Source organism: Equus przewalskii, chromosome 23, assembly GCF_037783145.1.
Source record: "Equus przewalskii isolate Varuska chromosome 23, EquPr2, whole genome shotgun sequence".
In the NCBI taxonomy this organism is placed as follows: domain Eukaryota; kingdom Metazoa; phylum Chordata; class Mammalia; order Perissodactyla; family Equidae; genus Equus; species Equus przewalskii.
In genome coordinates this window covers 608,615-630,741 of record NC_091853.1, presented here as the reverse complement: position 1 = coordinate 630,741, position 22,127 = coordinate 608,615, and the positions used below count along the sequence as shown (strand labels likewise).

The following is a 22,127-nucleotide window of genomic DNA, read 5'->3' as shown; positions in this document are numbered from 1 at the left end:
TGTCTGCCATTTTGCTGCTGTATTCCCAGCTTCTAGCATTGCACCCCGTGTCTAGTAGGCATGGAGATCCTGGTTGCATGAATGCAGGTATCTTAGTGGAGATGCCTGGTAGGTGCTTGATCTGTGATGTTTCGTTAGAGTCCACTTCCAAAAGTGTCTTATTACTAGGTCATAGGATCTGAACAGTGAAGAGATTTTCTCCCTCTCCCTCCAACGTTTTTTAACTTTTTATCACAAAACTTGATTACTAAAAAAAAATTCAAACAACATATGAGTATATAAAGTAGAAAAATGAAAGCCCGAGTATGGACTATATCTTTTTTCTGTAAGATGTATCTATGTCCTTTTCTCTACACATATAAAAAAGTACATGCACATATCCGTGTGTATGTTCTTTAAAAAATGGAGACATGCTGTGTATTTTGTTCTGTATCTTGCTTTTCTACTTAATATATAGTGGATATTTTTCTCTATTGAGATATATGTATATCTCTCTCTTATTTTATTTTATTATTTTATTTTGTTTTGTTTTTACTTTTGTTTTTTTGAGGAAGATTGGCCCTGAGCTAACAACCGTGCCCATCTTCCTCTACTTTATGTGGGATGCCTGCCACAGTATGGTTTGATAAGCAGTGCATAGGTCTGTGCCCGGGATCCAAACCAGCGAACCTCAGGCCACCAAAGTGTGAAATTAACCGCTACGCCACTGGGCCAGCCCCTGTGTGTCTCATTTTAAATAGATATGTGTGTGTATCTATATATGTAGTATTCTATAGTACATATGCAAGATAATTCTTCTGTAATTTTTGGTACATATATTTATATACGTCACAGTTATGATCAGTAGTTAACATGCATTTTATGTTTTTCTTTGATTCAGTCATTTAAAATATAACTTATTTTAATTGTCATATAATATTTGAACATATTAGGGACTAAGAAAGTTTCACCAAGAGAACTTTTAGGTAGGCGTGATAGTGGTCTTTAACTGAAATGTGCTGACATGTGCAAGACAGAAAAATTGGCCCAAGGAGAAGCAGAGGACTGGTGGGTACTGAACAGAAGTTATAGGGAAACAAGTATTAGCTTAGGGTAGAGAAAAGTTCCCAAGCAGAGGTGCCCGGGGATGGGACAGACTGCCCAGGAAGGAACTGATCAGTGGGACTGTCCCTGCTTGGACTTTCTGCCCTCTTCTCGGGGATGCTGCAGAAGCCATTCAGCACTGGTTGAATAGATGGGGCCATAGGTAGAACTAACTGATCTTCAAGTCTCTGAGACTTTAACACTTAATAGGGATCCATCTGTCTTTTGGAAAGAAACAAAACTGTCAGATGGAGGAAGTACAATAATCTTTAATTCTTGAGCTTATGGAATTTTGAATTGAAAAATATATATATTTTTTTAATGGGAGAAGCCCTCTTAGTTTTCACCTCTGTTTATAAGTTAATTTTTAAAATTAGATTTCCCTCTATTATAATGGAAATACGTGCTTGCTGTGAAAGAAAAAGATTATAGTACAAAAGGGTTTAAAGAAAAAATGGAATCATGACTAACATTTTGTTCTATAATCAAATTGTGCTAAAAGACTTAGAAAAACGGCAGCAAAAGGTGTCCCTTGTCTCTCCCTACTCCCGATATTGTCCCGCTCCCAGTGTACTTCCATTCGTTTTGTGTGTTTCTTATATTCACCTTCATATTTCTAAATAACGTGTCTGTTACTTTTTCTTGGTTTGTTAATTTCAGAAATTATCCATGGACTTGCCATTATGGTGTACAGTATGTGAGTTTATGCTCTCTCCCTCCCATCTGCCACTGAAATTGGGTGGCTGGCTGGCTTTTTTCTTGTGATTCCTCAAGTTACAGCATCTGTAGGCCTCTTCTTTTTTAGGTTTACATTCTCTAGAAGGATCTTCTGATTGCCTTTGTGAGGGTAAGATGACAGCATGTGTTCTAGAGCTGGTGGGAGAGGCGGCAGAGTCCTTTCGTATGCAGACTTGAACTTAATCCCTCTGTGTTCACGTCCTCGTTTTACCCCTGCTGCCTCTGTCTCTCAAGTCCTGAGTCTGAGAATACATTTATCTTGTCTCTGATACACATAATTTTTGATGTTTTCTGAGCACTTGTTATGTCCCAGGCATTGGGCTAAGAATTTTATATGTATTAATCTTAATCCTCTCAGCAGTCTTCTGGGGGTCGATACTGTTGTTAGTCCCATGTTGTAGGTGAGGAAATTGAAGCTCAGAAAGGTTATATAATTTGCCTAAGATCACATAGCTGGAAGGTGGTAATGTCTAGGCTTCAGCGTAAGTTCTTCAGCATAAGAATATAAGCTCTCGAGCCTGTGTTCTTAACCACGGAGGTCAATTGCCTGCCAGGTTCCTCAATAGCAATACCTCTTTGTTGCAAAATTTGGGTAAATACTGGTTTGGGGTTTCTTTTTTTGTTTGTTCCTCTGTTTGTCATTTCTCAGTTTTCTTTTTCCTGCTTTCCTGTGGTTTTCTTGAACATTTTTTAGAATTCCATTTTGATTTATCTGTTATTTTTAAATTAAAAAATTTTTTTTTTGAGGAAAATTAGCCCTGAGCTAACATCTGCTGCCAATCCTCCTCTTTTTCCTGAGGAAGACTGGCCCTGAGCTAACATCCATGCCCATCTTCCTCTACTTTATATGTGGGACGCCTGCCACAGCATGGCTTGCCAAGCAGTGCCGTGTCTGCACCCGGGATCCAAACCGGCGAACCCCGGGCTGCTGAAGCGGAACGTGTGCACTTAACCACTGTGCCACTGGGCGGTCCCTTATCTATGTCATTATTATTATTATTATTTTCAAAGATTTAATTTTTTTTCCTTTTTCTCCCCAAAGCCCCCTGGTACACAGTTGTACATCTTTAGCTGTGGGTCCTTCTAGTTGTGGCATGTGGGACGTCGTCACCTCAGCATGGCCTGATGAGCGGTGCCATGTGTGTGCCCAGGATCCGAACCGGTGAAACCCTGGGCCGCCGAAGCGGAGTGCTCGAACTTAACCACTCAGTCCCGGGGCCGGCCCCTATTTAGGTTCTTTTTGAGGGTGTTTCTTTGTATAGCTTTTTAGCGGTTACTAGGTGTTACGTTACATATACATAACTTACCACAGTCTGCTAGTGTTGACACTTTACCAGTTCAAGCGGAGTATGGAAGCGTCACCTCCCTTTACCCACCTTCGTTTATAGTGTAATTCTCTTAAGTATTTCCTCTCTGTACATTGAGACCCACATGAGACAGTGTTATAATTTTTTCCCCCCTGAGGAGGATTCACCGTGAGCTAACATCTGTTGCCAGTCTACCTCTTTTCACTTGAGGAAGAGTGGCCCTGAGCTAACGTTTGTGCCAGTCTTCCTCTACTTTGCATGTGGGTTGCTGCCACAGCATGGCTGCCAACAAGTGGTGTAGGTCCGCCTGGGAACCATACCCTGGGCTGCTGAAGCGGAGTGTGCCGAACTTAACCAGTATGCCACAGGGCCGGCCCGACAGTGTTAGAATTTTTGCTTCAAATGTCAAAACTCAAGAAGAGAAAGAAGTCTATGGTATTTACCCATGTTTTTCTTTTTTTCATTGTTCTTTCTGATGTTCTAAGATTCCTCGTTTTATCACTTCCTTTCTGTTTAGAGAACAACTTTGAGGGTAGGTCTTTTAGGGTAGGTCTGCTTGCAGGAAATGTCTTTTACCTCTCTATTCCTGAAGGTTGTTTCCGCTGGATATAGAATTTGGGCTGACAGTTCTTTTCTTTCAAGTACTTGAAAATGTGCCGCTTCCTCTGGCTACCGTGTTTTCTGATGAGAAATCTGCTGTCACGTGAATTGTCCCCAGAGGTGAGGTGTTGGTTCTCTCTTGCTGCTTTCAAGATTTTTTCTTTTTCTTTGTCTTTGTTTTTCTGAAGTTTGTCTTTGTCTTGGAGTGGATTTCTTTGAGCTCATCCTGTCTGAGGTTCCCTCAGCTTCTTGAATCTCTAGGTTTTATATCTTTTGCCAAATTGGGAAAATTTCAGCCATTACTTCTTCAAATACTTTTCAGCCCCGCTCTCTCTCCTCTCTTTCCAGGACTCTAGTGGTATGGATAATAGGTCTTTTATTATGGTCCCTCAGGTCCCTGAGGCTCTCTGTATTTTTTCAGCCTGTTTTCTCTGTGTTGTTCAGATTGGATAATTTTTATTCTTCTGTCTTCCAGTTCACTGATTCTTTCCTCTTCTCTGTTGGCTGTTGAACCTATCTATAAAGCTTATTTTAGTTATTGTATTTTTCGGTTCTAAAATTCCCATTTTGTTGTTCTTCTCTGTATCTTCTGTTTCTTTGCTGAGACTTTGTTTTTGTTTTTTTTCATTTGTTTCAAGCATGTTCATAATTGCTCATTGAAACATTTTTATGATGGCTGCATTAAAATCCTTGTCAGATAATATGTCATCTCTGTGTTAGTATCTCTTGTCTTTTCTCATTCAAGTTGAGGTTTTTTTGTTGATCGTGATTTTGAGTTGGAACTTGGGCATTTTGGGGGTTGTGTTCTGAGACTGTAGAACTTAAGTCTTCTCTTTTAGCAGACCTCCCCTGATAAAGTACCAGGGAGGATGGGAGGGCACTATCTTGTTTTGCCAAATGGGTTAGAAGTCCAAGTTTCTCACTTGGCTTCATTATGCTGGGTGGGATTGGAAGTTCAGGCTCCCCACGAGGTCTTCTAGGCTGATATTGGCCTGGCAGGGAAGGATAGGAGTGCCTTGTTTCTACTCCCCACGTGGCCTCTACTAACACTGCATTGGGGCTCCTCCTTACTGCCTGGGGGGTGTGAAAGTCTGGCTCCGCACTGAGCTTTCTCTGACACCAGTGCAGTTGCGGGGAAGGGTACCTTGCTATAACTGGGCAAGAGTCTCCATTTAGACCTTGTCGACTGGGTTGGAGGTGGGGTTGCAGTTTTTTCTGTGTGGTGGTTGCTGGAGTAGAGTGATTGTCTAAAAGTTTTCTCTCTCTCTGGGCTGCCCTTTCCTGGTCTTTCAGCTGGAGGAAGTAGACTCTTCTTGAGGCTTTTTGTGTGTGTGCCCATTGGAGTTACTGTGTTGTTGACTTCTCCATCACCCTATCCAGGATATATGAGGCAAAAAGAAAATCCAAGGAACTCATTATTGTATCATTCCTTGTATCCTGCAGTCTCTAGCCAGTCTGTCTTCTCTATGCCTTTCAGAGTCTTTTTGTGTTTGTTTTATATGTAATGTCCTGGGTGTTTAGCTGTACCTTAGCAGGAGGAATTAATTCCTTTCTTAATTACTTTAAGCAACAGGTGCTTATCTTATTGTTTTATTTACGCTGTGATGGTGCTACTTCTGGGACAACCTCAGAGAGCTCAGATACTCCCTCCCCTCCCCCTAAAAAGAAATTATTATTTGTTACATCCTCATTTAAGGGCTAGCTGATTGTAGATGCTTCTAAAATGTTTGAGTCTCTTATTTCACAGAGCCACTTGTGTTATCTTAAGCTGTTAAGAGCTTTTGTTACTAGATACAAAAATGTCATGAAAATACTGTTATTTATTGCTTAATTGGGAAAGCTGTTATGGATTTGAGTGAATGTAAAAAAGGAAATATTGTTGACCCTTGCAATTAGGGCAATATGTGTGACTTATGCATTTTTATCCATAAAAGTTGTATTATGTACTTTAACTTGGAATATGTGCTAAGTTACCGTTTTTTTCTTCTCAGCTGGAGTCGAGATGGTCACAAGCTCGTGAGTGCTTCCACTGATAACATAGTGTCGCAGTGGGACGTTCTTTCAGGGGACTGCGACCAGAGGTTTCGATTCCCTTCACCCATCTTAAAAGTCCAGTATCATCCAAGAGATCAGTATGTTTAATCTGAGCTCTTTTTTTCCTGGGGTGGGGTCTCATTCTATATGGATTAGCTCCAGACTCATGACAATGTCAGTTTAAGGTTTTAGGAGGCAAAAGCACACATCTCTTGAAACCTTCTACATAAAATAATCTTTCTCTCTAGGTTGGCTCTATTGAACAGATTTTAAGGAGAGTGTTATTGTGTTATATAATTAAAAACTGGCCAATAATTAAGAAATGGGCAAAAGTGGGAATAAGTGTAATAACTGCTTGGACCTGGCTTTTTCCTCCCTGATTATTTGAATTTATTTACTAGGGTGAAATAATTCAATATTAAAACTACGTTTAAGAAAATGAGGGGCCGGCCCCATGGCTGAGTGGTTGGGTTTGTGTGCTCTGCTTTGGCGGCCCAAGGGTTTCGCTGGTTCGGATCCTGGGCGTGGACATGGCACTGCTCATCAGGCCGTGTTGAGGCGGCGTCCCACATGCCACAACTAGAAGGAGCCACAACTGAAAATACACAACTGTGTACTGGGGGGCTTTGGGGAGAAAAAGGAAAAATAAAATCTTAAACAACAAACAAACAAAAATGAGTTACCCACCATTCCATTACCCAGACATAACTTTTCATTTCTCTGGGTTCTCTTTTAGTCAAGTTTTCTTTGAGTATAAAGCTTGTTTTATAGTGCATTATAGCTCCCAGAGCACATATATGCATATTAGATGTACATAAATACGTATTTTTTACATAATTTTAATTTTTTGCCTTTTCACTTTATTTCATACATATTTTACTAGTTTGCTACGTCTTTGTATTTATTTTTAGTGATTCCATTTTACTTTGTCAAGGTAGGATCCTATAACTTTACTTAGTCATTTCCCTATTATTAAACATTTAGATTTGAGACTTGTTCCCTATTTTAAATTTGCTTGGGCTGGGAGAGGTGATGAGGGTAGTGGATAGGGATCAGGGAAAAGGGCAAGAGAATCAGCCTTCTGATACCAAAGCAACAGCCAATGTACTGTTCATATTTTTAAACAGGAACAAGGTTCTCGTGTGTCCCATGAAATCTGCTCCTGTCATGTTGACCCTTTCAGATTCCAAGCATGTTGTCTTGCCGGTCGACGACGACTCCGACCTGAACGTGGTTGCATCTTTTGATAGGCGAGGGGAATATATCTATACAGGAAATGCAAAAGGCAAGGTAAGCCTAGAAGCTTAGAGGCTAGTGAAATAAACCTTACTCATCCTGTGGGTTGGCTCATTTCACGCTTACTAGTTCTTTGAAATTTCTTCTGTCCCTGGACTGAGCATGCCTCCTGCCTGTGGCAAATGTAGCCTGTTTTTCTGTCATGCCGTAATTTCTGTTCTTTGGATTTAGAGTGGTCAGATTATTTGGCCTAGAAAAGGACGGAAGGGCCTTTACTGGATGCTGGTAATGAAGAGCCATTACTAAATTATAAAATGTGAAAGTGATTATAAAATGGAATACTTCTGATGAAAATGTCTGATACCTAGTTCTGTAAATATTGTGTAATTCAGGACAGCTTAACCTGCAGTGTTGTGGAGTAAGAAGTCAGGTTTGGGGAACTTTATGGTCCCTTTTAAGCTTAGAGTTTGTAGTCCATTAGGCACCTTGGTTTTTTGTTTTATTTTGTTTTGTTTTTTGACTGGGGCACATGGTTTAGTGTAATTTCATGGCAACTTTAGAAAGTGGCAGTTTGTTTAATTGTGGTAAAATACATGTAACAGACGACATAAAATTTACCGTCTTAACCATTCTTAAGTATACGGTTCAGTGGCATTCAGTACGTTGAGATTGTTGTGCAGCCATCACAACCATCATCTCCAGAACTCTGTTCATCTTGCAAAACTGAAACTCTGTCCCCATTAAACGCTAACTTCCTGTTCCTTGCTTCCCCCCAGCCCTTGGCAACCATTGTACTGTCTCTATGAAGTTGGCTACTCTAGGTATCTCATATGAGTGGGCTCATACAGTATTTGTCGTTTGGAACCGGCTTATTTTGCCTCATGTAATGCCCTCAAGATTGTCCATGTGCAGCATGTGCCACAATTTCCCTCCTTTTCAAGGCTGAATAATATTCCGTTGTATGTGTATACCACATTTTGTTCACCGTTCATCTGTTGATGGATACATGAGTTGCTTCCACTTTTTGGCTATTGTGAATAACACTAAATAGTATATTTTAAGAACAGATTAAGGCACTGTCCTTTATTTGAAGAGGTAAAAGGCAATCCCGGTTAATTAGGTTGAATACATGGGAATAGAGGTGTTTACTGGATATTTTTATTCAGTCTCTTCTCAGTTTTAGAAACAGAAGCCAGATCTCGTTACTATAAGTTATCAGAATACTTACTTTTTTTCTCCTTTAAACTTTAGATTTTGGTCCTAAAAACAGATTCTCAGGATCTCGTTGCTTCCTTCAGAGTAACAACTGGAACAAGCAATACCACAGCCATTAAGTCAATAGAATTTGCCCGGAAGGGGAGGTGAGACCTTGTCTTTTGGGGGACAGTTTTAAAAGTGAGTAGAATGCAAAAATACATTGAGTCAGTTTTTGTGTATATTATACTTAAATTGTAAAGAAAGTTTACTCAGGGGCTGGCCCGGTGGCACAGCGGTTAAGTTAGCACCTTCTTGGTGGCCCGGGGCTCACCAGTTTGGATCCCGGTGCAGACATGGCACTGCTTGTCAAGCCATGCTGTGTCAGGCATCCCACATATGAAGTAGAGGAAGATGGGCATGGATGTTAGCTCAGGGCCAGTCTTCCTCAGCAAGAAGAGGGGGAGTGGCAGATGTTAGCTCAGGGCTAATCTTCCTCAAAAAAAAAAAAAAGTTTACTTAAAAAATAGTTATTAGGAACTGTCAGTATCCAGTTCTGAAGTTCATAAAATTTACCATATTGAGCTGGCAGCCACATCTTTCTCTGGAGGGTGTCAGGCAGTGTCTTCATGGAAAAGATGTCTGAGTGCTGTGCACTTAGACAACATTCCTGGTGCAGGGTAAGCTCCAGGTAAAGATGAGCTGTTATTCTAATCAGATGATGTCACAGAATGCTCATAGTAAATGATCATACACTTCACTCACATAAAACTTGTTTACCCTTTTAAACCCTTTTAATTTCAGATGTTTTTCTGATGAGTTTGGTTACCCAGCTAGTGGTAGACATGTCAACAGAAACAAGAAGAAATAGGTTGTCAGTAAGAGAGCTAACAGTCATCCTGTTTCGTGTAGGAATACCCATACATACTTAGAGGACATTCGTGTTCAAAATTCTTTCGAATCGAGAAAAGGTTGTTCAGTGAAGTCTGTAAGAAGGTGGTAAAATAACTTACATTTTGTTTCCAATATCATTACAGTAAAAAGCTGAACGTATTAAAATGACATAATTAGTTTATTATTAAGAGGACTATATTGTGTATAAAACAGACCAGAAATATAAAATATTTATATACATTTAACTGTAAGCTCCTGAGTTCAGCAAGCTGGTTTCAATTTAAAGATCTTGGATCGCAATCAAATACCGGTGATTAGTTTGCACATAAAGGGTTCAGGGGTGCAGAAAGCATGAAACCTGTTCTCATGGATAATGACAAGTAGATATATAAGTATTTTAGTCTGTTATTTAGATTTTTACTCAGTCTCTCTCCAAGTTATTAGTTGTTTCATGGTACTGTTCTAAGTAACAGATAGTAATAGAAAATGTTAACAGAACAGGTTTCTGACCTCTGCTGTTGATATTTTTATCCCTTCTGTAGTTGCTTTTTAATTAACACAGCAGATCGAATAATCAGAGTTTACGATGGCAGAGAAATCTTAACCTGTGGAAGAGACGGAGAGCCTGAGCCCATGCAGAAATTACAGGACTTGGTGAATAGGTAGGTGTCACGCCCTGGAGGCATGTGTGACAGTTTGGGACCTGGCCTCCAGCCCTGGTTCTCCTTGGGTGCTTTCTTTGTCCATTAGGACCCCGTGGAAGAAATGTTGTTTCTCGGGGGATGGGGAATACATAGTGGCAGGTTCAGCCCGGCAGCATGCCCTGTACATATGGGAGAAGAGCATTGGCAACCTGGTGAAGATTCTCCACGGGACGAGAGGGGAGCTCCTCTTGGATGTAGCTGTGAGTAAAAGGAGAGCTTGCTGTTATTACTTCCGTAATAAGGAAAATCTTGGATCCATTTTTAGAACCAATTTTTCTTTCCTTCATTAAATTTAGTGGCATCCTGTTCGACCCATCATAGCATCCATTTCTAGTGGAGTGGTATCTATCTGGGCACAAAATCAAGTAGTAAGTATTTGTCTGGTTTAATTGCTTTGAAACTAGATACCCTTTCTTTTTATTAAATAACCTTACAAGTAGTAAGTTAAAAACTGTCTTATTTACTTTCTTTCGCATGTGATTCTTGTAACCTAATTAAATAGGTTCAGTGGTCCTAGTTTTGCTTTATTTTGATGGAAAGGTCTTGGTCCAAAGCTGATTTACTAGGCTCTCTTTTCAGGGAGAAAGTCTAGTGTGCTTTCTGTTATCTGAGATAGATTTTTCTTTTTCTTTTTTTTTTTTTTTTTCCCCTGGTAAGGAAGATTTGCCCTGAGCTAACATCCATTGCCTCTTTTTTTGCTTGAGGAGGATTAGCCCTGAGCTAACATCTGTGCTGGTCTTCCTCTGTTGTGTACGTGGGAGGCCTCCACAGCACAGCTGATGAGAGGAGTAGGTCCATGCCAGGGATCCAAACAAGCAAACCCTGGGCTGCTGAAGCAGAGTATGTGGAATGTTAACCACTCGGCCACGGGGCTGGCCCCACTCTCTTGCTTTTCTTATTTTCAGCTCACTTAGTTTCTGTTTTATATCTTGGTTTTATTTTGAACACCTTTAGTTATGTTTGTAATCAGGGTACTCAGAAGAAAATTTCACATTTTGCCTCAGAATTGCATCTTAGAAAGATTAAAGGAGGCAGTTATTTATGGAAGGGCTACAGTTAGTAACCTGGAACGTTTAAGATAAGAAATAAAATAGTAAAACCTGTAGATACCTAATTTTTATTAGCTGCCATATTTGATCTCAGAATTCTGGGTCTCTTCATGCTCAAATCTTTCTCTTTTATCACAGATGTCTAGATTATAGACTGTTGCTTTCTCATTATGGCTGAGTAGTCTGTTTTGTTTGTGGTGTAGGAAAATTGGAGTGCCTTTGCACCAGACTTCAAAGAGTTGGATGAAAATGTAGAATATGAGGAAAGGGAATCAGAGTTTGATATTGAAGATGAAGATAAGAGTGAGCCTGAGCAGACAGGTAATATTTCTCAGACAGCATTCCCCAATCCCAATTGCAGATGTTTCCCAAAGGAAAATGATTGTTTTACTCAGTATTCGTTCTTTATTTGTGTTGAAAATTCGTTTCAGCACTTAGTCTAAAATGCCATTTTTCTTTTTAAGCTTCCCCAGTTCTGACAGTTTTGAGAGTCTTTATTTGTAAGGCATTGACCAAGGGCTTACGTGGGCATTCCCAGGGCTCACACAACTCGCTTACCATTTCACTTTCTGTTTCCTGACTAACTGCAGACAATTGAATGAGGGTGTCCATGCAGCACCAAGCAAAGTGCCCCGCATGCTAGGTGCTCAGCTCGTGTCATCTTGTGACTCCCTTGTCAGTAAGATGAAGGAAAAGAGCATGGGCTTGGGAGTCACACTACCTTGGGCAAAATACTTATTCTTTATACCTGAACTTCCTCATCTGTAACATAGGGGTAAGAATAGAACCTGCTTTATAGATTTGCACAGGTAAATGAGGTGAGTCCTGTAAAGTAGGCCATAATGAGCATTCAGCTGTGATTTTCTGTTATGATTGTGGTCATTGTTATTTCCCTCTCTTGTCTTCTGAACTTCAGATAGGAAGCTCCTTGAGTAGGAAGATTTGGCTTTTTATCCCCGTGGTGCCTAACACAGGGCTTTTCACATGGTAGGGATTTGTGTATGTGAATGCTTGGTATGCCCAGTTGGCGCTGTCATCCAGTAAATGATGCCACAGGTCACTGCCTGCTGGGCCACTTGATGGTGCCGGGAATCAGGCAGTTGGGACTGAGGTTGATTCTTTCCAATTTGAAAGTGCTGGTCCTCGCTTTTGTGATATTAAGATAACGTGCTTCGTGTGTTTTAGGAAGACAACCAAGGATGCAGCATGTTCTGGACTGCATTGGTATTATGATATTCTGTGAAGCCTTCCCAGACTTCCACAGAAAGTGTTACTGCTCCTCATCTCCTTAGCACATTGCACATACCTTTACTGTAGCACTGACTGTATTGAATTGAAATTATCTGTTTATATCTGCCTCCCCAGTTAGACCAGGAATGTCTTACTGAAAAATGGTTCCCAGTTTTCTTGGGCATCACTCTATTCCCAGTGCATAGCATAGGGTGGAAATTCAGCACATATTTGTTGAAGGATTAAGTGAAATGAACTGTTTGATTTTCCTCCTTTGTTTCTCCTGAATTTCAGTTCATGAAAATCATTAAGCTGTATGTAAAAAGCAGTTTTCCACTTCTTCTCACACCTCTGCTTTGTTTCTGTTCTGCAGGGGCTGATGCTGCAGAGGATGAGGAGGTGGATGTCACCAGTGTGGACCCTATTGCTGCCTTCTGTAGCAGGTGAGCCACCGCCAGAGGCTGGACCTTGGGATGCTCCTCCTCCTCAGTCTCTGGTGTTGAATCCCCATTTCCCCTGTCTCTCCCTTCACTTCCGTCTGGTTATTAGCTCAAAGAGATAGCTCCTTTGATAGAAAATCTCCTCTGATAGAAAATCGTAAGAAACTGAAATAATTCATTTAAATATTTATTTTTATTTTTGTTTTTTTGCTGAGGAGGATTTGCCCTGTGCTAACGTCTGAGCCAGTCTTCCTCTATTTTGTATGTGGGTCACCACCACAGCATGGCTGTGGTCAAGTGGTGTAGGTCTGCTCCTGGGGTCTGAACCTGGGCCGCTGAAGCAGAGCATGCCAAACTTAACCATCAGGTCATGGGGCTAGCCCCTGTTTGATTTTTACTACTGATCTTGTTCATCATGTCTGATTTCCTTTTATTCATCTTGGCTTTCTTAAGGTTCTAGATCCAAACCTGTTGCTTATGGTTAATATGGGTGATTCTGCCCTAGAGGAAGGATTCGTGGTTTAAGCAACTGTCTCCTCTTTTTTCTAATCCCTTGTCTGATCCTGTTCCAAATAGTGATGAAGAGCTGGAAGACTCAAAGGCTCTATTATATTTACCCATTGCCCCTGAGGTAGAAGACCCAGAAGAAAATCCTTATGGCCCCCCACCAGATGCAGTCCAAACCTCCTTGATGGATGAAGGGGCTAGTTCAGAGAAGAGGAGGCAGGCTTCAGCAGATGGGTCCCAGCCGCCTAAGAAGAAACCCAAAACAACCAATATAGAACTTCAAGGAGTACCAAATGATGGTAAGAGCCGCGTCTTCTCTCTGTTGCCCTGTAGACACCACTTTTCACTCTCCAGCACGGTCGGGTGGTTTTTGTTGGAGTAATTTTACCTTAGAGGAATTTTCCTCTGAGTCTTTTTTGTAGTGCTTTACAACTTGGTGATGATTTCCTCCGCTTCCACTTCTCTTTTCCGACGGGGAGGTTCTGCCCTTGGTGCTTGCACTCCTCTTTTCCGATGGGGAGGTCCTGCCCTCGGTGCTTGCACTTCTCTTTTCTGACGGGGAGGTCCTGCCCTCGGTGCTTGGCCTCAGGTGACACCCTTTAAGTCTTCTGCCATCTGCCTCGGAGCTTGTCTCCTTGCGCCCCCTTCTCCCTGCCCCTCACTGCTGTTTTGTCAGGTGGGAGCGCCCCGGTCAGACTCGGACAGTCGTGGCTCACACCTGCTCTCACAGTCTGACTCTGGAAGCCTGTGCAATCACCTGGTGGAGTCAGAAGTCTTACCTGGGCTGTCTAGTTCCGAAGTCCACCCCCTTTCTGTTCTCACGTGCGTGTGTGCCTTCCTCTTCTGGCTTGGTGTGTCTTGTAGCTGCGTTTTAGAGCTGCCATGGCATGGTGTGAACCACATAGGCCAGGTGTGCCCTTTGGCCAAGCAACTATTTCTCAATTAACGATCGTTATTTTATAGTTTTATAAGTAGTTAACAAAGCAAATTTTTCTCTCTGTGTTAGTGGATCTGGGACACAGAGCAACGTTTTTTGCTTATGGATCAGTGGCATGCCATGTGCTTGGTTGAGGTGATAGGTCTGGTGCTGTGTGGATTTCTTTCCATGCCTATCTGTCCTTTTACAGAAGTCCATCCACTACTGGGTGTGAAGGGGGATGGCAAATCCAAGAAGAAGCAAGCAGGCCGGCCTAAAGGATCAAAAGGTAAAGACAAAGATTCTCCATTTAAACCGAAACTCTACAAAGGGGACAGAGGTTTACCTCTGGAAGGATCAGCGAAGGGTAAAGTGCAGGCGGAACTCAGCCAGCCCTTGACAGGTAAGGACACATTGGGAGCGCTGCCTGGCTTGCTTCATGGCCTTGCTTTGTATAGCCCCTGACTCCGCGTAACTGCAGCATCTTGTTCCTTCCTTTCCTCCTTTTCCCCAGTAGCAGATATTCCCTGAGTTTTAAACTGCTGCCAAGGGTAGGGTAAACCAGATGTGGCTTAATTCGGTGGCTCTTAACCTTGGGTCTGTAAGTAGGTTTCGGGGATCTACATTCCCTTGATACTACATGCAAAATATTATGTGAATATTTTTGTGGGGAACATGCCCATACTCTTCATCAGATTCCAGTAGGAATCCATGACCCAAAAAGGGTAAGAACCACTGGTTTAATTCACTTTTTCATCTCTATTTGCTTCTAGGTTTATTTTGTTTTGCTTCAAATGAAAGAGCGAGGCATATAGCCAGAAATAGAAGCTTGTTTTCTACAGCCCCTGTTTAACTGTGGCGTCGTTTCCATGTCTGCAAATTGTTCACATCCATCTCTCTCTCTCTCTCTCTCTCCCATAATAATGAAGTTGTTAGTAGTACTGTTATGTTAAGAAGTACTAGTAACTTGTTTTGTTTTTCAAACAGGACATTACCAAAAAGGCAAACTATAGTATCTTTGTAGCTTTTTAACACCTAAGCCTCTTGAAACTTACTGTTTCCTCACTTTTATATGACTGAGGGATTTTTTTACTGAGGGATAGAGAGCAATTTCAATTTCCTGTCAAATACTTGTGAATCTAGGCTAAATGGTCTCTCATTTGGAAAGTAATAATCAAATTAGAGTCCATTTCTATTCAGACACTGTTGGGTTTTGGAAACTTTTTGTTTTGTTTTATATAGAAGCACTGCTTTAATACAATGATACAGTGCTGTCAGTTTTCTGTGGCTAGGTCAGTAGACTCAAAGAGGCAGGACTGATGAAATACCAGTGGTTGTATTCAGGTTTTTTCCCCCTTGCTTTAGAATTTTAAGTGTTTGAATCCAAATGTGATGATATGCACTAGCATGTAAAACAGAATTCCTTAAGTCAGCTAATCATTGTGAACATGAATGCTCTTCTGCAGAGAAGCTGACACAGACTCAATTACGGTACCATTTGGAGTGTTCCACCTCAAACTCACTGGATTTAGGTTTTAGTTTTTCACAGTGCAACACTATACCACCAAGCACCGGCAACAGTATTCGTGGTGCGCCACTGATAATCAGTTACCTCCTCCACCTTCAGTCCACCTGACTCTGTGTCTCTATGTATTTTAACATAGCCTAGAAGAGTTCTATGGGTATTTCCAAGAAAGATTGCAGGTCAGTAATTGACGTAATGTAAATAAAAATGATTTTTCCGTAAGCTGCGTCTTGCATAAGCTGATGCCACTACAGAGGAAACACCATGTAAAGTTTAAGTAGATTTCCCTGGCCCAAGGGGCTGAAACACTCCAGGGTGGTTTAAACTGTGCCCAAACGTATTGAATTAATTGAAGTACTCTAGGACATTATCTCCCAGCTTCTTCAGAATCTGTAATTAATCATTTGCTTTTTAATAGTAAGTGTATTATAAATAAACCATTTAAAGTTTTTAAAAAGTCAGTATTTCCCTCTCTATAATACAGTGATTTCAACTTTTAATTACAGTTGGTGTAGTCACTAACAGTAACTGAGTACCTCTAGCATTTCCCACGTTAGGTTTCTGTTAAAGGTACCATGAAGCACCGTTAGATTTACTGCCCAGAGTACAGCAGCAGAGGTGTTTCTCAGCTGCACTTCAAAAATGGCTAAGTAAGACTCAAAATCCAAATGTTGGAAGGTTTACTCAGCCCTAAAGGAATAGGCGTTTTTATTCCCTAGTAAGTCTCAAAATACTGAATGCAGTTTGCTGTGAAATTTTGAACTATGTGTAGAAGATGTATTTTAATATTTGTACAAGTCAGCATTTCAAAGCTGCTTCTAGTCAGAGTGGATACCATCATTAAGGGCCTGTTGGAAGGATATATTCCCACTCACTTTCCCGACAAGGGTAAATTAGGTACCGTCCTCATTAAAGGCTAGAACTTGTGTCTTGGAATAGCAGGATACCTCAAACTAGGTTTTTATTTTCTACATTATTTTTATTAGGCACTTGAGTCGGTCAACCTTAAGTAGAGGCAACTCTTAACAGCTTTACCCTTAAAAGGCCTAGAGAAGACTGACCTAACAGGGCCAAGGGGATGGTACATTTTCTTATAACACACGGATGGAACAACTGTATAGATCACTGAAGCATTTCACCAGCCTCTCATGACTGTGTGCGTACATCCTGCCCCATGGAATCTATGCTCTTGCCTTCCCCTTTTCTCCTTTCCTCCCTGGCCTTGGGTCCTTGACCTCCTGAATGGAGACTTCCAAAACTGAAATGGCCAGATGAAACTCCAGAGTGTGCTGAGGAGCAGGATCATTAAAAACCCTCCAAAGGGGCATTGTGGGTGGGCTCCAGGACTTCCTCAGAAGGCTGCATCCAGCTTTATCCACTAGCTGCAGTGTGACTTGGATCTTTGTGAAGGCTGCATGTCTGGGGGAGAGTGGTGACGCTGGGTATCGCAGACATCTCCATGGGAAGTCTCTGTTTCAGGACAACGTGTCAGAGCTTTTGTGTGGGATTCTTTGGGCGATGGTGGGGCTTCATCCAATACTGTGTTCACCTTGGAGGGCCCAGAACACGCAAAGCCTGGCTGGCACACGCTGTTGCTTTTCAATCAAAACCAGCATGCAGTCATTGTAGATTTGTCACCAGATATTAAGAACTCAAACCTGATCCAGAATGCCTGAGGCTGAACCATCTTTAAAAATCACTTCAGTCTGAGGTTGTGTTTGTTGGTTCAAGGCTTTGTAGATCTCCCCTCCGCCCGAATGCCCCACTTTTGCATTTAAGCCAGATTATTTGGAGGCAAGATTATAGGTGTAGGCTGTGTAACTGCTCGAGTTAGATGGATGACAACTGTTAATATCCGCACTTGACCCCTTACTGAAGGAACTGTTCAGTGAGCCGTGATAAGCCCTGACAAAGGTGCTGTTGCACGTTGCAGCAGGAGACTGTGCATTCCAAGGGAGGGTGGGAAGACACACAGACCACTACAGAAACATCTGGCGACATGGAATTGGGCCATGGAAAATTCTTCCCTGTCAAACACTTCATCAGTATTGAATAGCACCAGTGGACCCAAAGAAGACATACCTACCATGAGGAGTGAGGGCCCATTAGTATTGCTTGGTGAGGGTAACCCTGAGCTAGGGACTTTTTGTAAAGGCCAGATCAACAGAGTCAGCACCATTATCACATTCCCTTCAGTTGCCTTATAAGACACTCTCCAGAGGACCAGTCCTCAGAACAGAAACTTGAGATATGAGCAGAACCACCAGTGTCCTGGCTGCCCTGTGGCTGCTTCAAGGATTGCCCAAGAACTAGGCTCCTTGGCAGTAAACATCATTAGTAGCAATTGTAACAAGGTTGTGGTCTGTCACATCCGTGGTCTAAAAGCCTCGTGGGATGGTGAGCATGAAGGGCGTGGTGTGCACCTGCATCTGTTGCCGTGGCAAAGGCTAAGGCAAGCAGAGGCGCCCCCTCTAGGGGCAGACAGGCACTGTACAACTGCACAGATCTCCTTGTGGCTGTACCACTGCCCTCCTTGTGCCGCTAGGCCCCCCGCTCCGCTCCACGCCATCTCCTCCTCACTGACTAAACCTGTGCTTGCTTTAAATGGTTGGGAGTGAGTCAGGGGTTTTTTGGGCTTTTTTTTTTTTTTTTTTTTTTTACCGTCTTCTTCCTTTTTAAAAAAAATCATCAGTCTCTCAAAGAATTCCTGCTAAAATCAGATGGCTAGTTGGATATTCTTTCTCATTTTGGGTGATACTATTAGCTAAGGTAACATTTGAAACCAGTAATTCAGTGTTTCTTAGGCTTGGCTGCTATTGGGAGGTACTAGTACCAGCTGTTCATCATGAACTGGATTTTTCTTAATTTTGCGTTACTGGAGATTTCCTTTATGTCACAACCAAATAATCTGTCTTGTTGGGATAGAGTTTTCAGTAGCCTGGGGGTCTTGTCTTGCTGTATCTGTCTCTTACCTTGCTCATGGTGTTGCTTGCTCTGGTTTTGGTTAGTTGCCTGATGCCTCAACAAGCCTTTTGTTTTTTTCTTTTTGGTCTGTTCACATGAACGAGGACGATAGCAGAAATGTGAACTGACCTCAGACAATCACTATAATGTAGTTCGTTAGTCATCTTAGTGTCCATTAGTAATGCTGTTGATTTGTGATCAAACCACTTTTTCCTGTTAGGATTCAGGCTTAGAATGGCAGTGCTGTGTTCCTTTTTAAACCGTTAAACCAGGTTGGTCAGGGTGCCTGTGGGACCAGCAGTGACTAACCTGTGGGCTGCAGAGGCGTGACATTGAGTCCTGTGCGGTAGATTCTTCTGTCTCAGGATTTTTAAAAAAATCAACTCAGGAGGTTAATTATTATATTTTATGTTGGGAGAGAGATCTGAAAAATTGGTGCTAAATAAGCTTTTTATCTTACTGAACCATATGAAGTTTAAATTTGATTTTTAACAGTGTAGCGTTGAAGGAGAGTCTGTATCCAGGGAGTTTGTATTGTGTAATTTCAGTCTGTTCTCAGGCAAATGGGAATATTTTTTTATTGCTAGTTTTCACCTATGCTTGAAGTTTTACTTTAAAAATCAGGTTAAAAGCAAAGTTTCTAAATGGGCACTTTTCTTTCAGACTTGGGCAATTATTGTTTATCCATTTTACCTTCAAGTGGGCATGTTCTTCCCCATTCCAGATGAATGTGGGAGGATTTTCTTCATCTTGTTCTCTTTTTATACTTCCTGGTTAATATTTCACAGTTTCCCATTTAAGGATGTCCCTCAGAGGTTGAACAACTTCTATGGAATAATCAGGGAAGTGTTCATTTGATTTTCCTGTTTAGGATTTTTATTTATTGATCAGTTGTTGGCGCATAGAAATGCTGCCAGTAGTTTTCATTAACATTTCACCGTATTTGGGATTCTAAGGTGATGAAGATGTCACTTAAGGAACAGGGGTGCTTGGAAGAGGGTTAATCATTTAGTGACTACTTAGTCTAATAGATGAAAGATGTAGCACCGTAGAATTCCTCTCCTTTCCTTACTGCACTTGTTGGATTGTAAAGCATTGTTTGTTAATACCTTGGAGAATGGTTAGCAGCTTTTTTCCCCTTTGGGGCAGTACTGAGAAAAGTATTGGGGTGGGGGTTTGGGATTTGGATTTTTTGTTGCTTCTGGAAGTGAAGAGTAACTGGGCGTTGGAGCTGGGTCGGACTTACATGGGGGGGTTCCATGTATGTGGACTGCCCCATCCCGCACCCAGCATATTTCATTTTGGAAGTAACTGGTCTCAGTTGATGCTGAAAGAAATGTTTTTGTGTCTCATCTCTTTAGCAGGGGGAGCAATCTCAGAACTGTTATGAAGATCCTTGAAGCTCTTCGTTCTTCCCTACTTTGCCATCATGTGGCCTCTGGACACTGTGGTCAGTCATTTGAGATTGACTTTAATTTAAAACAAAGGCCTCTGCTTCCCACCCAGGAGGTGGAAAGAGTGAATTTTATGTTTGAATGAAGAAGTGAATTATGGAAGAAGAGTATACGTCCCTTCCCTTTCAAGCATAAGTCCAAACAGGCTCTCAGGAACAAGGATTTGTGAAGATGCCACATGGGAGTTTTGACTCATTGAAAGTTTAATACTTACATTGCTGGAGAAAAGATACCTGTTTTGCTCATCTAATTTTATTGTACCCTGCATCATTTTGACCTGTCATTTCCTGTCTCCTGTTTGCCTTCCACCCTCAGTGCATGTCCTTGAGTGACTTGTTCTTATCTGAAATTCTGCTACTGGTGTCCAGAAAAACTGCTGTTGCCTATTCTTTCTCCCACTTTTAAACTTATCATCTCACCCGATACCTCCTATATTTCCGCTTTGTGTAGAAAGGATGAGCAGAAAAGAAAGTGCTTGAAAGATTTCAAGTTTTCAGAAAGGGAGGAAAGATAAGAAAGGTCCACTTTTCTTCACATGCTGACTTTTGCTCAAGAAGCTGGGCTGGGAGAGGTCAGGGTGTTTGTTTTCCTTTCAGTGCATGTTTCCCGCCAGCGGGTTGGTTCGTTCTCCTTGATCATGGTTTTTGAAGATGGCTCGTTCCATCTATCTCCAGCAAAGAATCATCAGTAGTTGATCTTGCTTTACCTGTGCTGGCTTCCAGAGGTGGACGCGAGCCAAGATGTCTCCTGACGAGCTGCCTTTTCACTGGGTTGGGGAGTCGAAGCAAGGACTAAAGGAAACCGTCCAGGGTCAGAGCAGCAACAATGCAGTTGAAATCAAAGATCAAGGGAAAAATTTTTTATCACTGCTGTGGCTTTCTGTCCTTCCGTCAGTCATTGCATTCTCCCCTTCTTGTCTCCGTGCTCCTTTCCCTTCCGACGTATTTTCAGTCACTTCCTTTCTGTGAAAGGTTGCTTAGCTTTTAAAAAAATTTTAATTTTTACTTTTTGCTTTTGCTCTTCTTTATATAAAAAGTAGCAGATTGGATGGATGTGGACATTAGGTGTTTGAAATTCTCTGAAAGTGCAGAGTAAAGAGCCAGGTGTGGCGAGGGTTCCCTCGGCTCTGAGCAGAGCCTTCAGCTGATCAGAAGTGCTTAATTGGGATCGCCATTTTCACAGTATTTTCCAAGGAGAGTTTAAACACTGCTTATCGTGGAATCTCTTATCAGCTGTGGATGTTCCTACGGGTAGCCAGAGACATTGATTACCTTTTGGATTTTAGGATAGAAATCAAAGTAGAATGCATCGGTAAGAGCCTCTTTCTCCCATTCCATCTTCTAGAATCAAAATATTCAGTAATTAAAGTAATTAAGAGCTCTCCCTGAGTCTGTTGCAAAATGTCTATATTTTTAGATGCGCCTGTTTTTTCTTCAAACGCTCATCGTGTGAATTTTATTTCATGTTTTACATCAGACCAGTGGTAAAAATTGTCAGGTCTCTCCCGAGACCTCGTTTTGTTTTGCAGACGTCATTTCCATTCCATTTCTCTCTGGGCTGTGCGCTGCCGTAGCGTGCAGACTGTGTGATACAGAAGGTCTCTGCCTTATTTCCATGTGCACAGGAGCTTGTGTTCTCTCTGTGCGCGTGGATGTTTATACTGTGTCCACCTCCTCAACTGGCTGCAGAGAAAGTCACCTTCAGCCCTGTCAGATTGTCTCTGGCAGCAGCTCCTAATAATTATTTATATTTTGGGAATTTTTTTCAGCTCCTAAAACCTTCTGTCTATTTCATTTTGATTTTCTTGATTTGTACAATATATGCATATTCTTTTCTTCCCTTTGTGGTCCCCTCCCCCCACACTGTTTTGTTTTTTAATGTTCTCTAGTTTTGTACGAGACGAGACTTAGCCTTGGGTACTTCTTGCTGAAGCTTTAATGCTTTGTAAATAAAATTGGATGTTTATTAAAGGACAGGTGTAGATGTTTGTTTGTAGCCACCGGTCACTTCTAAAACTCACCAGCCACTTTGCCGTGTGTGATGGAAAAATGCACTTACTGTGTTGATGACCGATCTTCTTTCTGTGTGGAGATACAGAGCTGGGAAAGGTAGCGGTGGTAGTCCAGGTTTCTGCCTCCAGACAGATTGTAAATAAACGATTCAGACAAAAAGTTGGTGTTAAATCAAAAGATCATCTAGGAACGACCTCTGTCCAGCTCAGTGTAAGGGGGAGCACCTGCTCTGGAGCCGCG

At 41.7% G+C, this 22,127-nt stretch overlaps 1 protein-coding gene across 4 annotated transcripts in view; it reads left to right on the top strand.

Moving 5' to 3' along the window:
• Positions 1-21,845, top strand: part of RBBP5 (RB binding protein 5, histone lysine methyltransferase complex subunit) — a 35,937-nt gene extending 14,092 nt beyond the window's left edge. For 2 of the 4 annotated variants that reach the window (XM_008535687.2, XM_070591242.1), the window contains 11 exons: positions 5,720-5,860; positions 6,890-7,052; positions 8,250-8,359; positions 9,629-9,748; positions 9,837-9,990; positions 10,087-10,158; positions 11,043-11,160; positions 12,443-12,512; positions 13,086-13,315; positions 14,144-14,221; positions 19,783-21,845. In XM_008535687.2, coding sequence (XP_008533909.1) covers positions 5,720-5,860; positions 6,890-7,052; positions 8,250-8,359; positions 9,629-9,748; positions 9,837-9,990; positions 10,087-10,158; positions 11,043-11,160; positions 12,443-12,512; positions 13,086-13,315; positions 14,144-14,221; positions 19,783-19,811 — 1,285 coding nt within the window. In that variant the 3' untranslated portion in view covers positions 19,812-21,845. Of the gene's footprint in view, positions 1-5,719; positions 5,861-6,889; positions 7,053-8,249; positions 8,360-9,628; positions 9,749-9,836; positions 9,991-10,086; positions 10,159-11,042; positions 11,161-12,442; positions 12,513-13,085; positions 13,316-14,143; positions 14,336-19,782 lie in introns of all 4 variants that reach the window. The other 2 variants (XM_008535685.2, XM_070591241.1) reach the window with 1 other exon arrangement.
• The last annotated feature ends 282 nt before the right edge of the window (positions 21,846-22,127 follow it).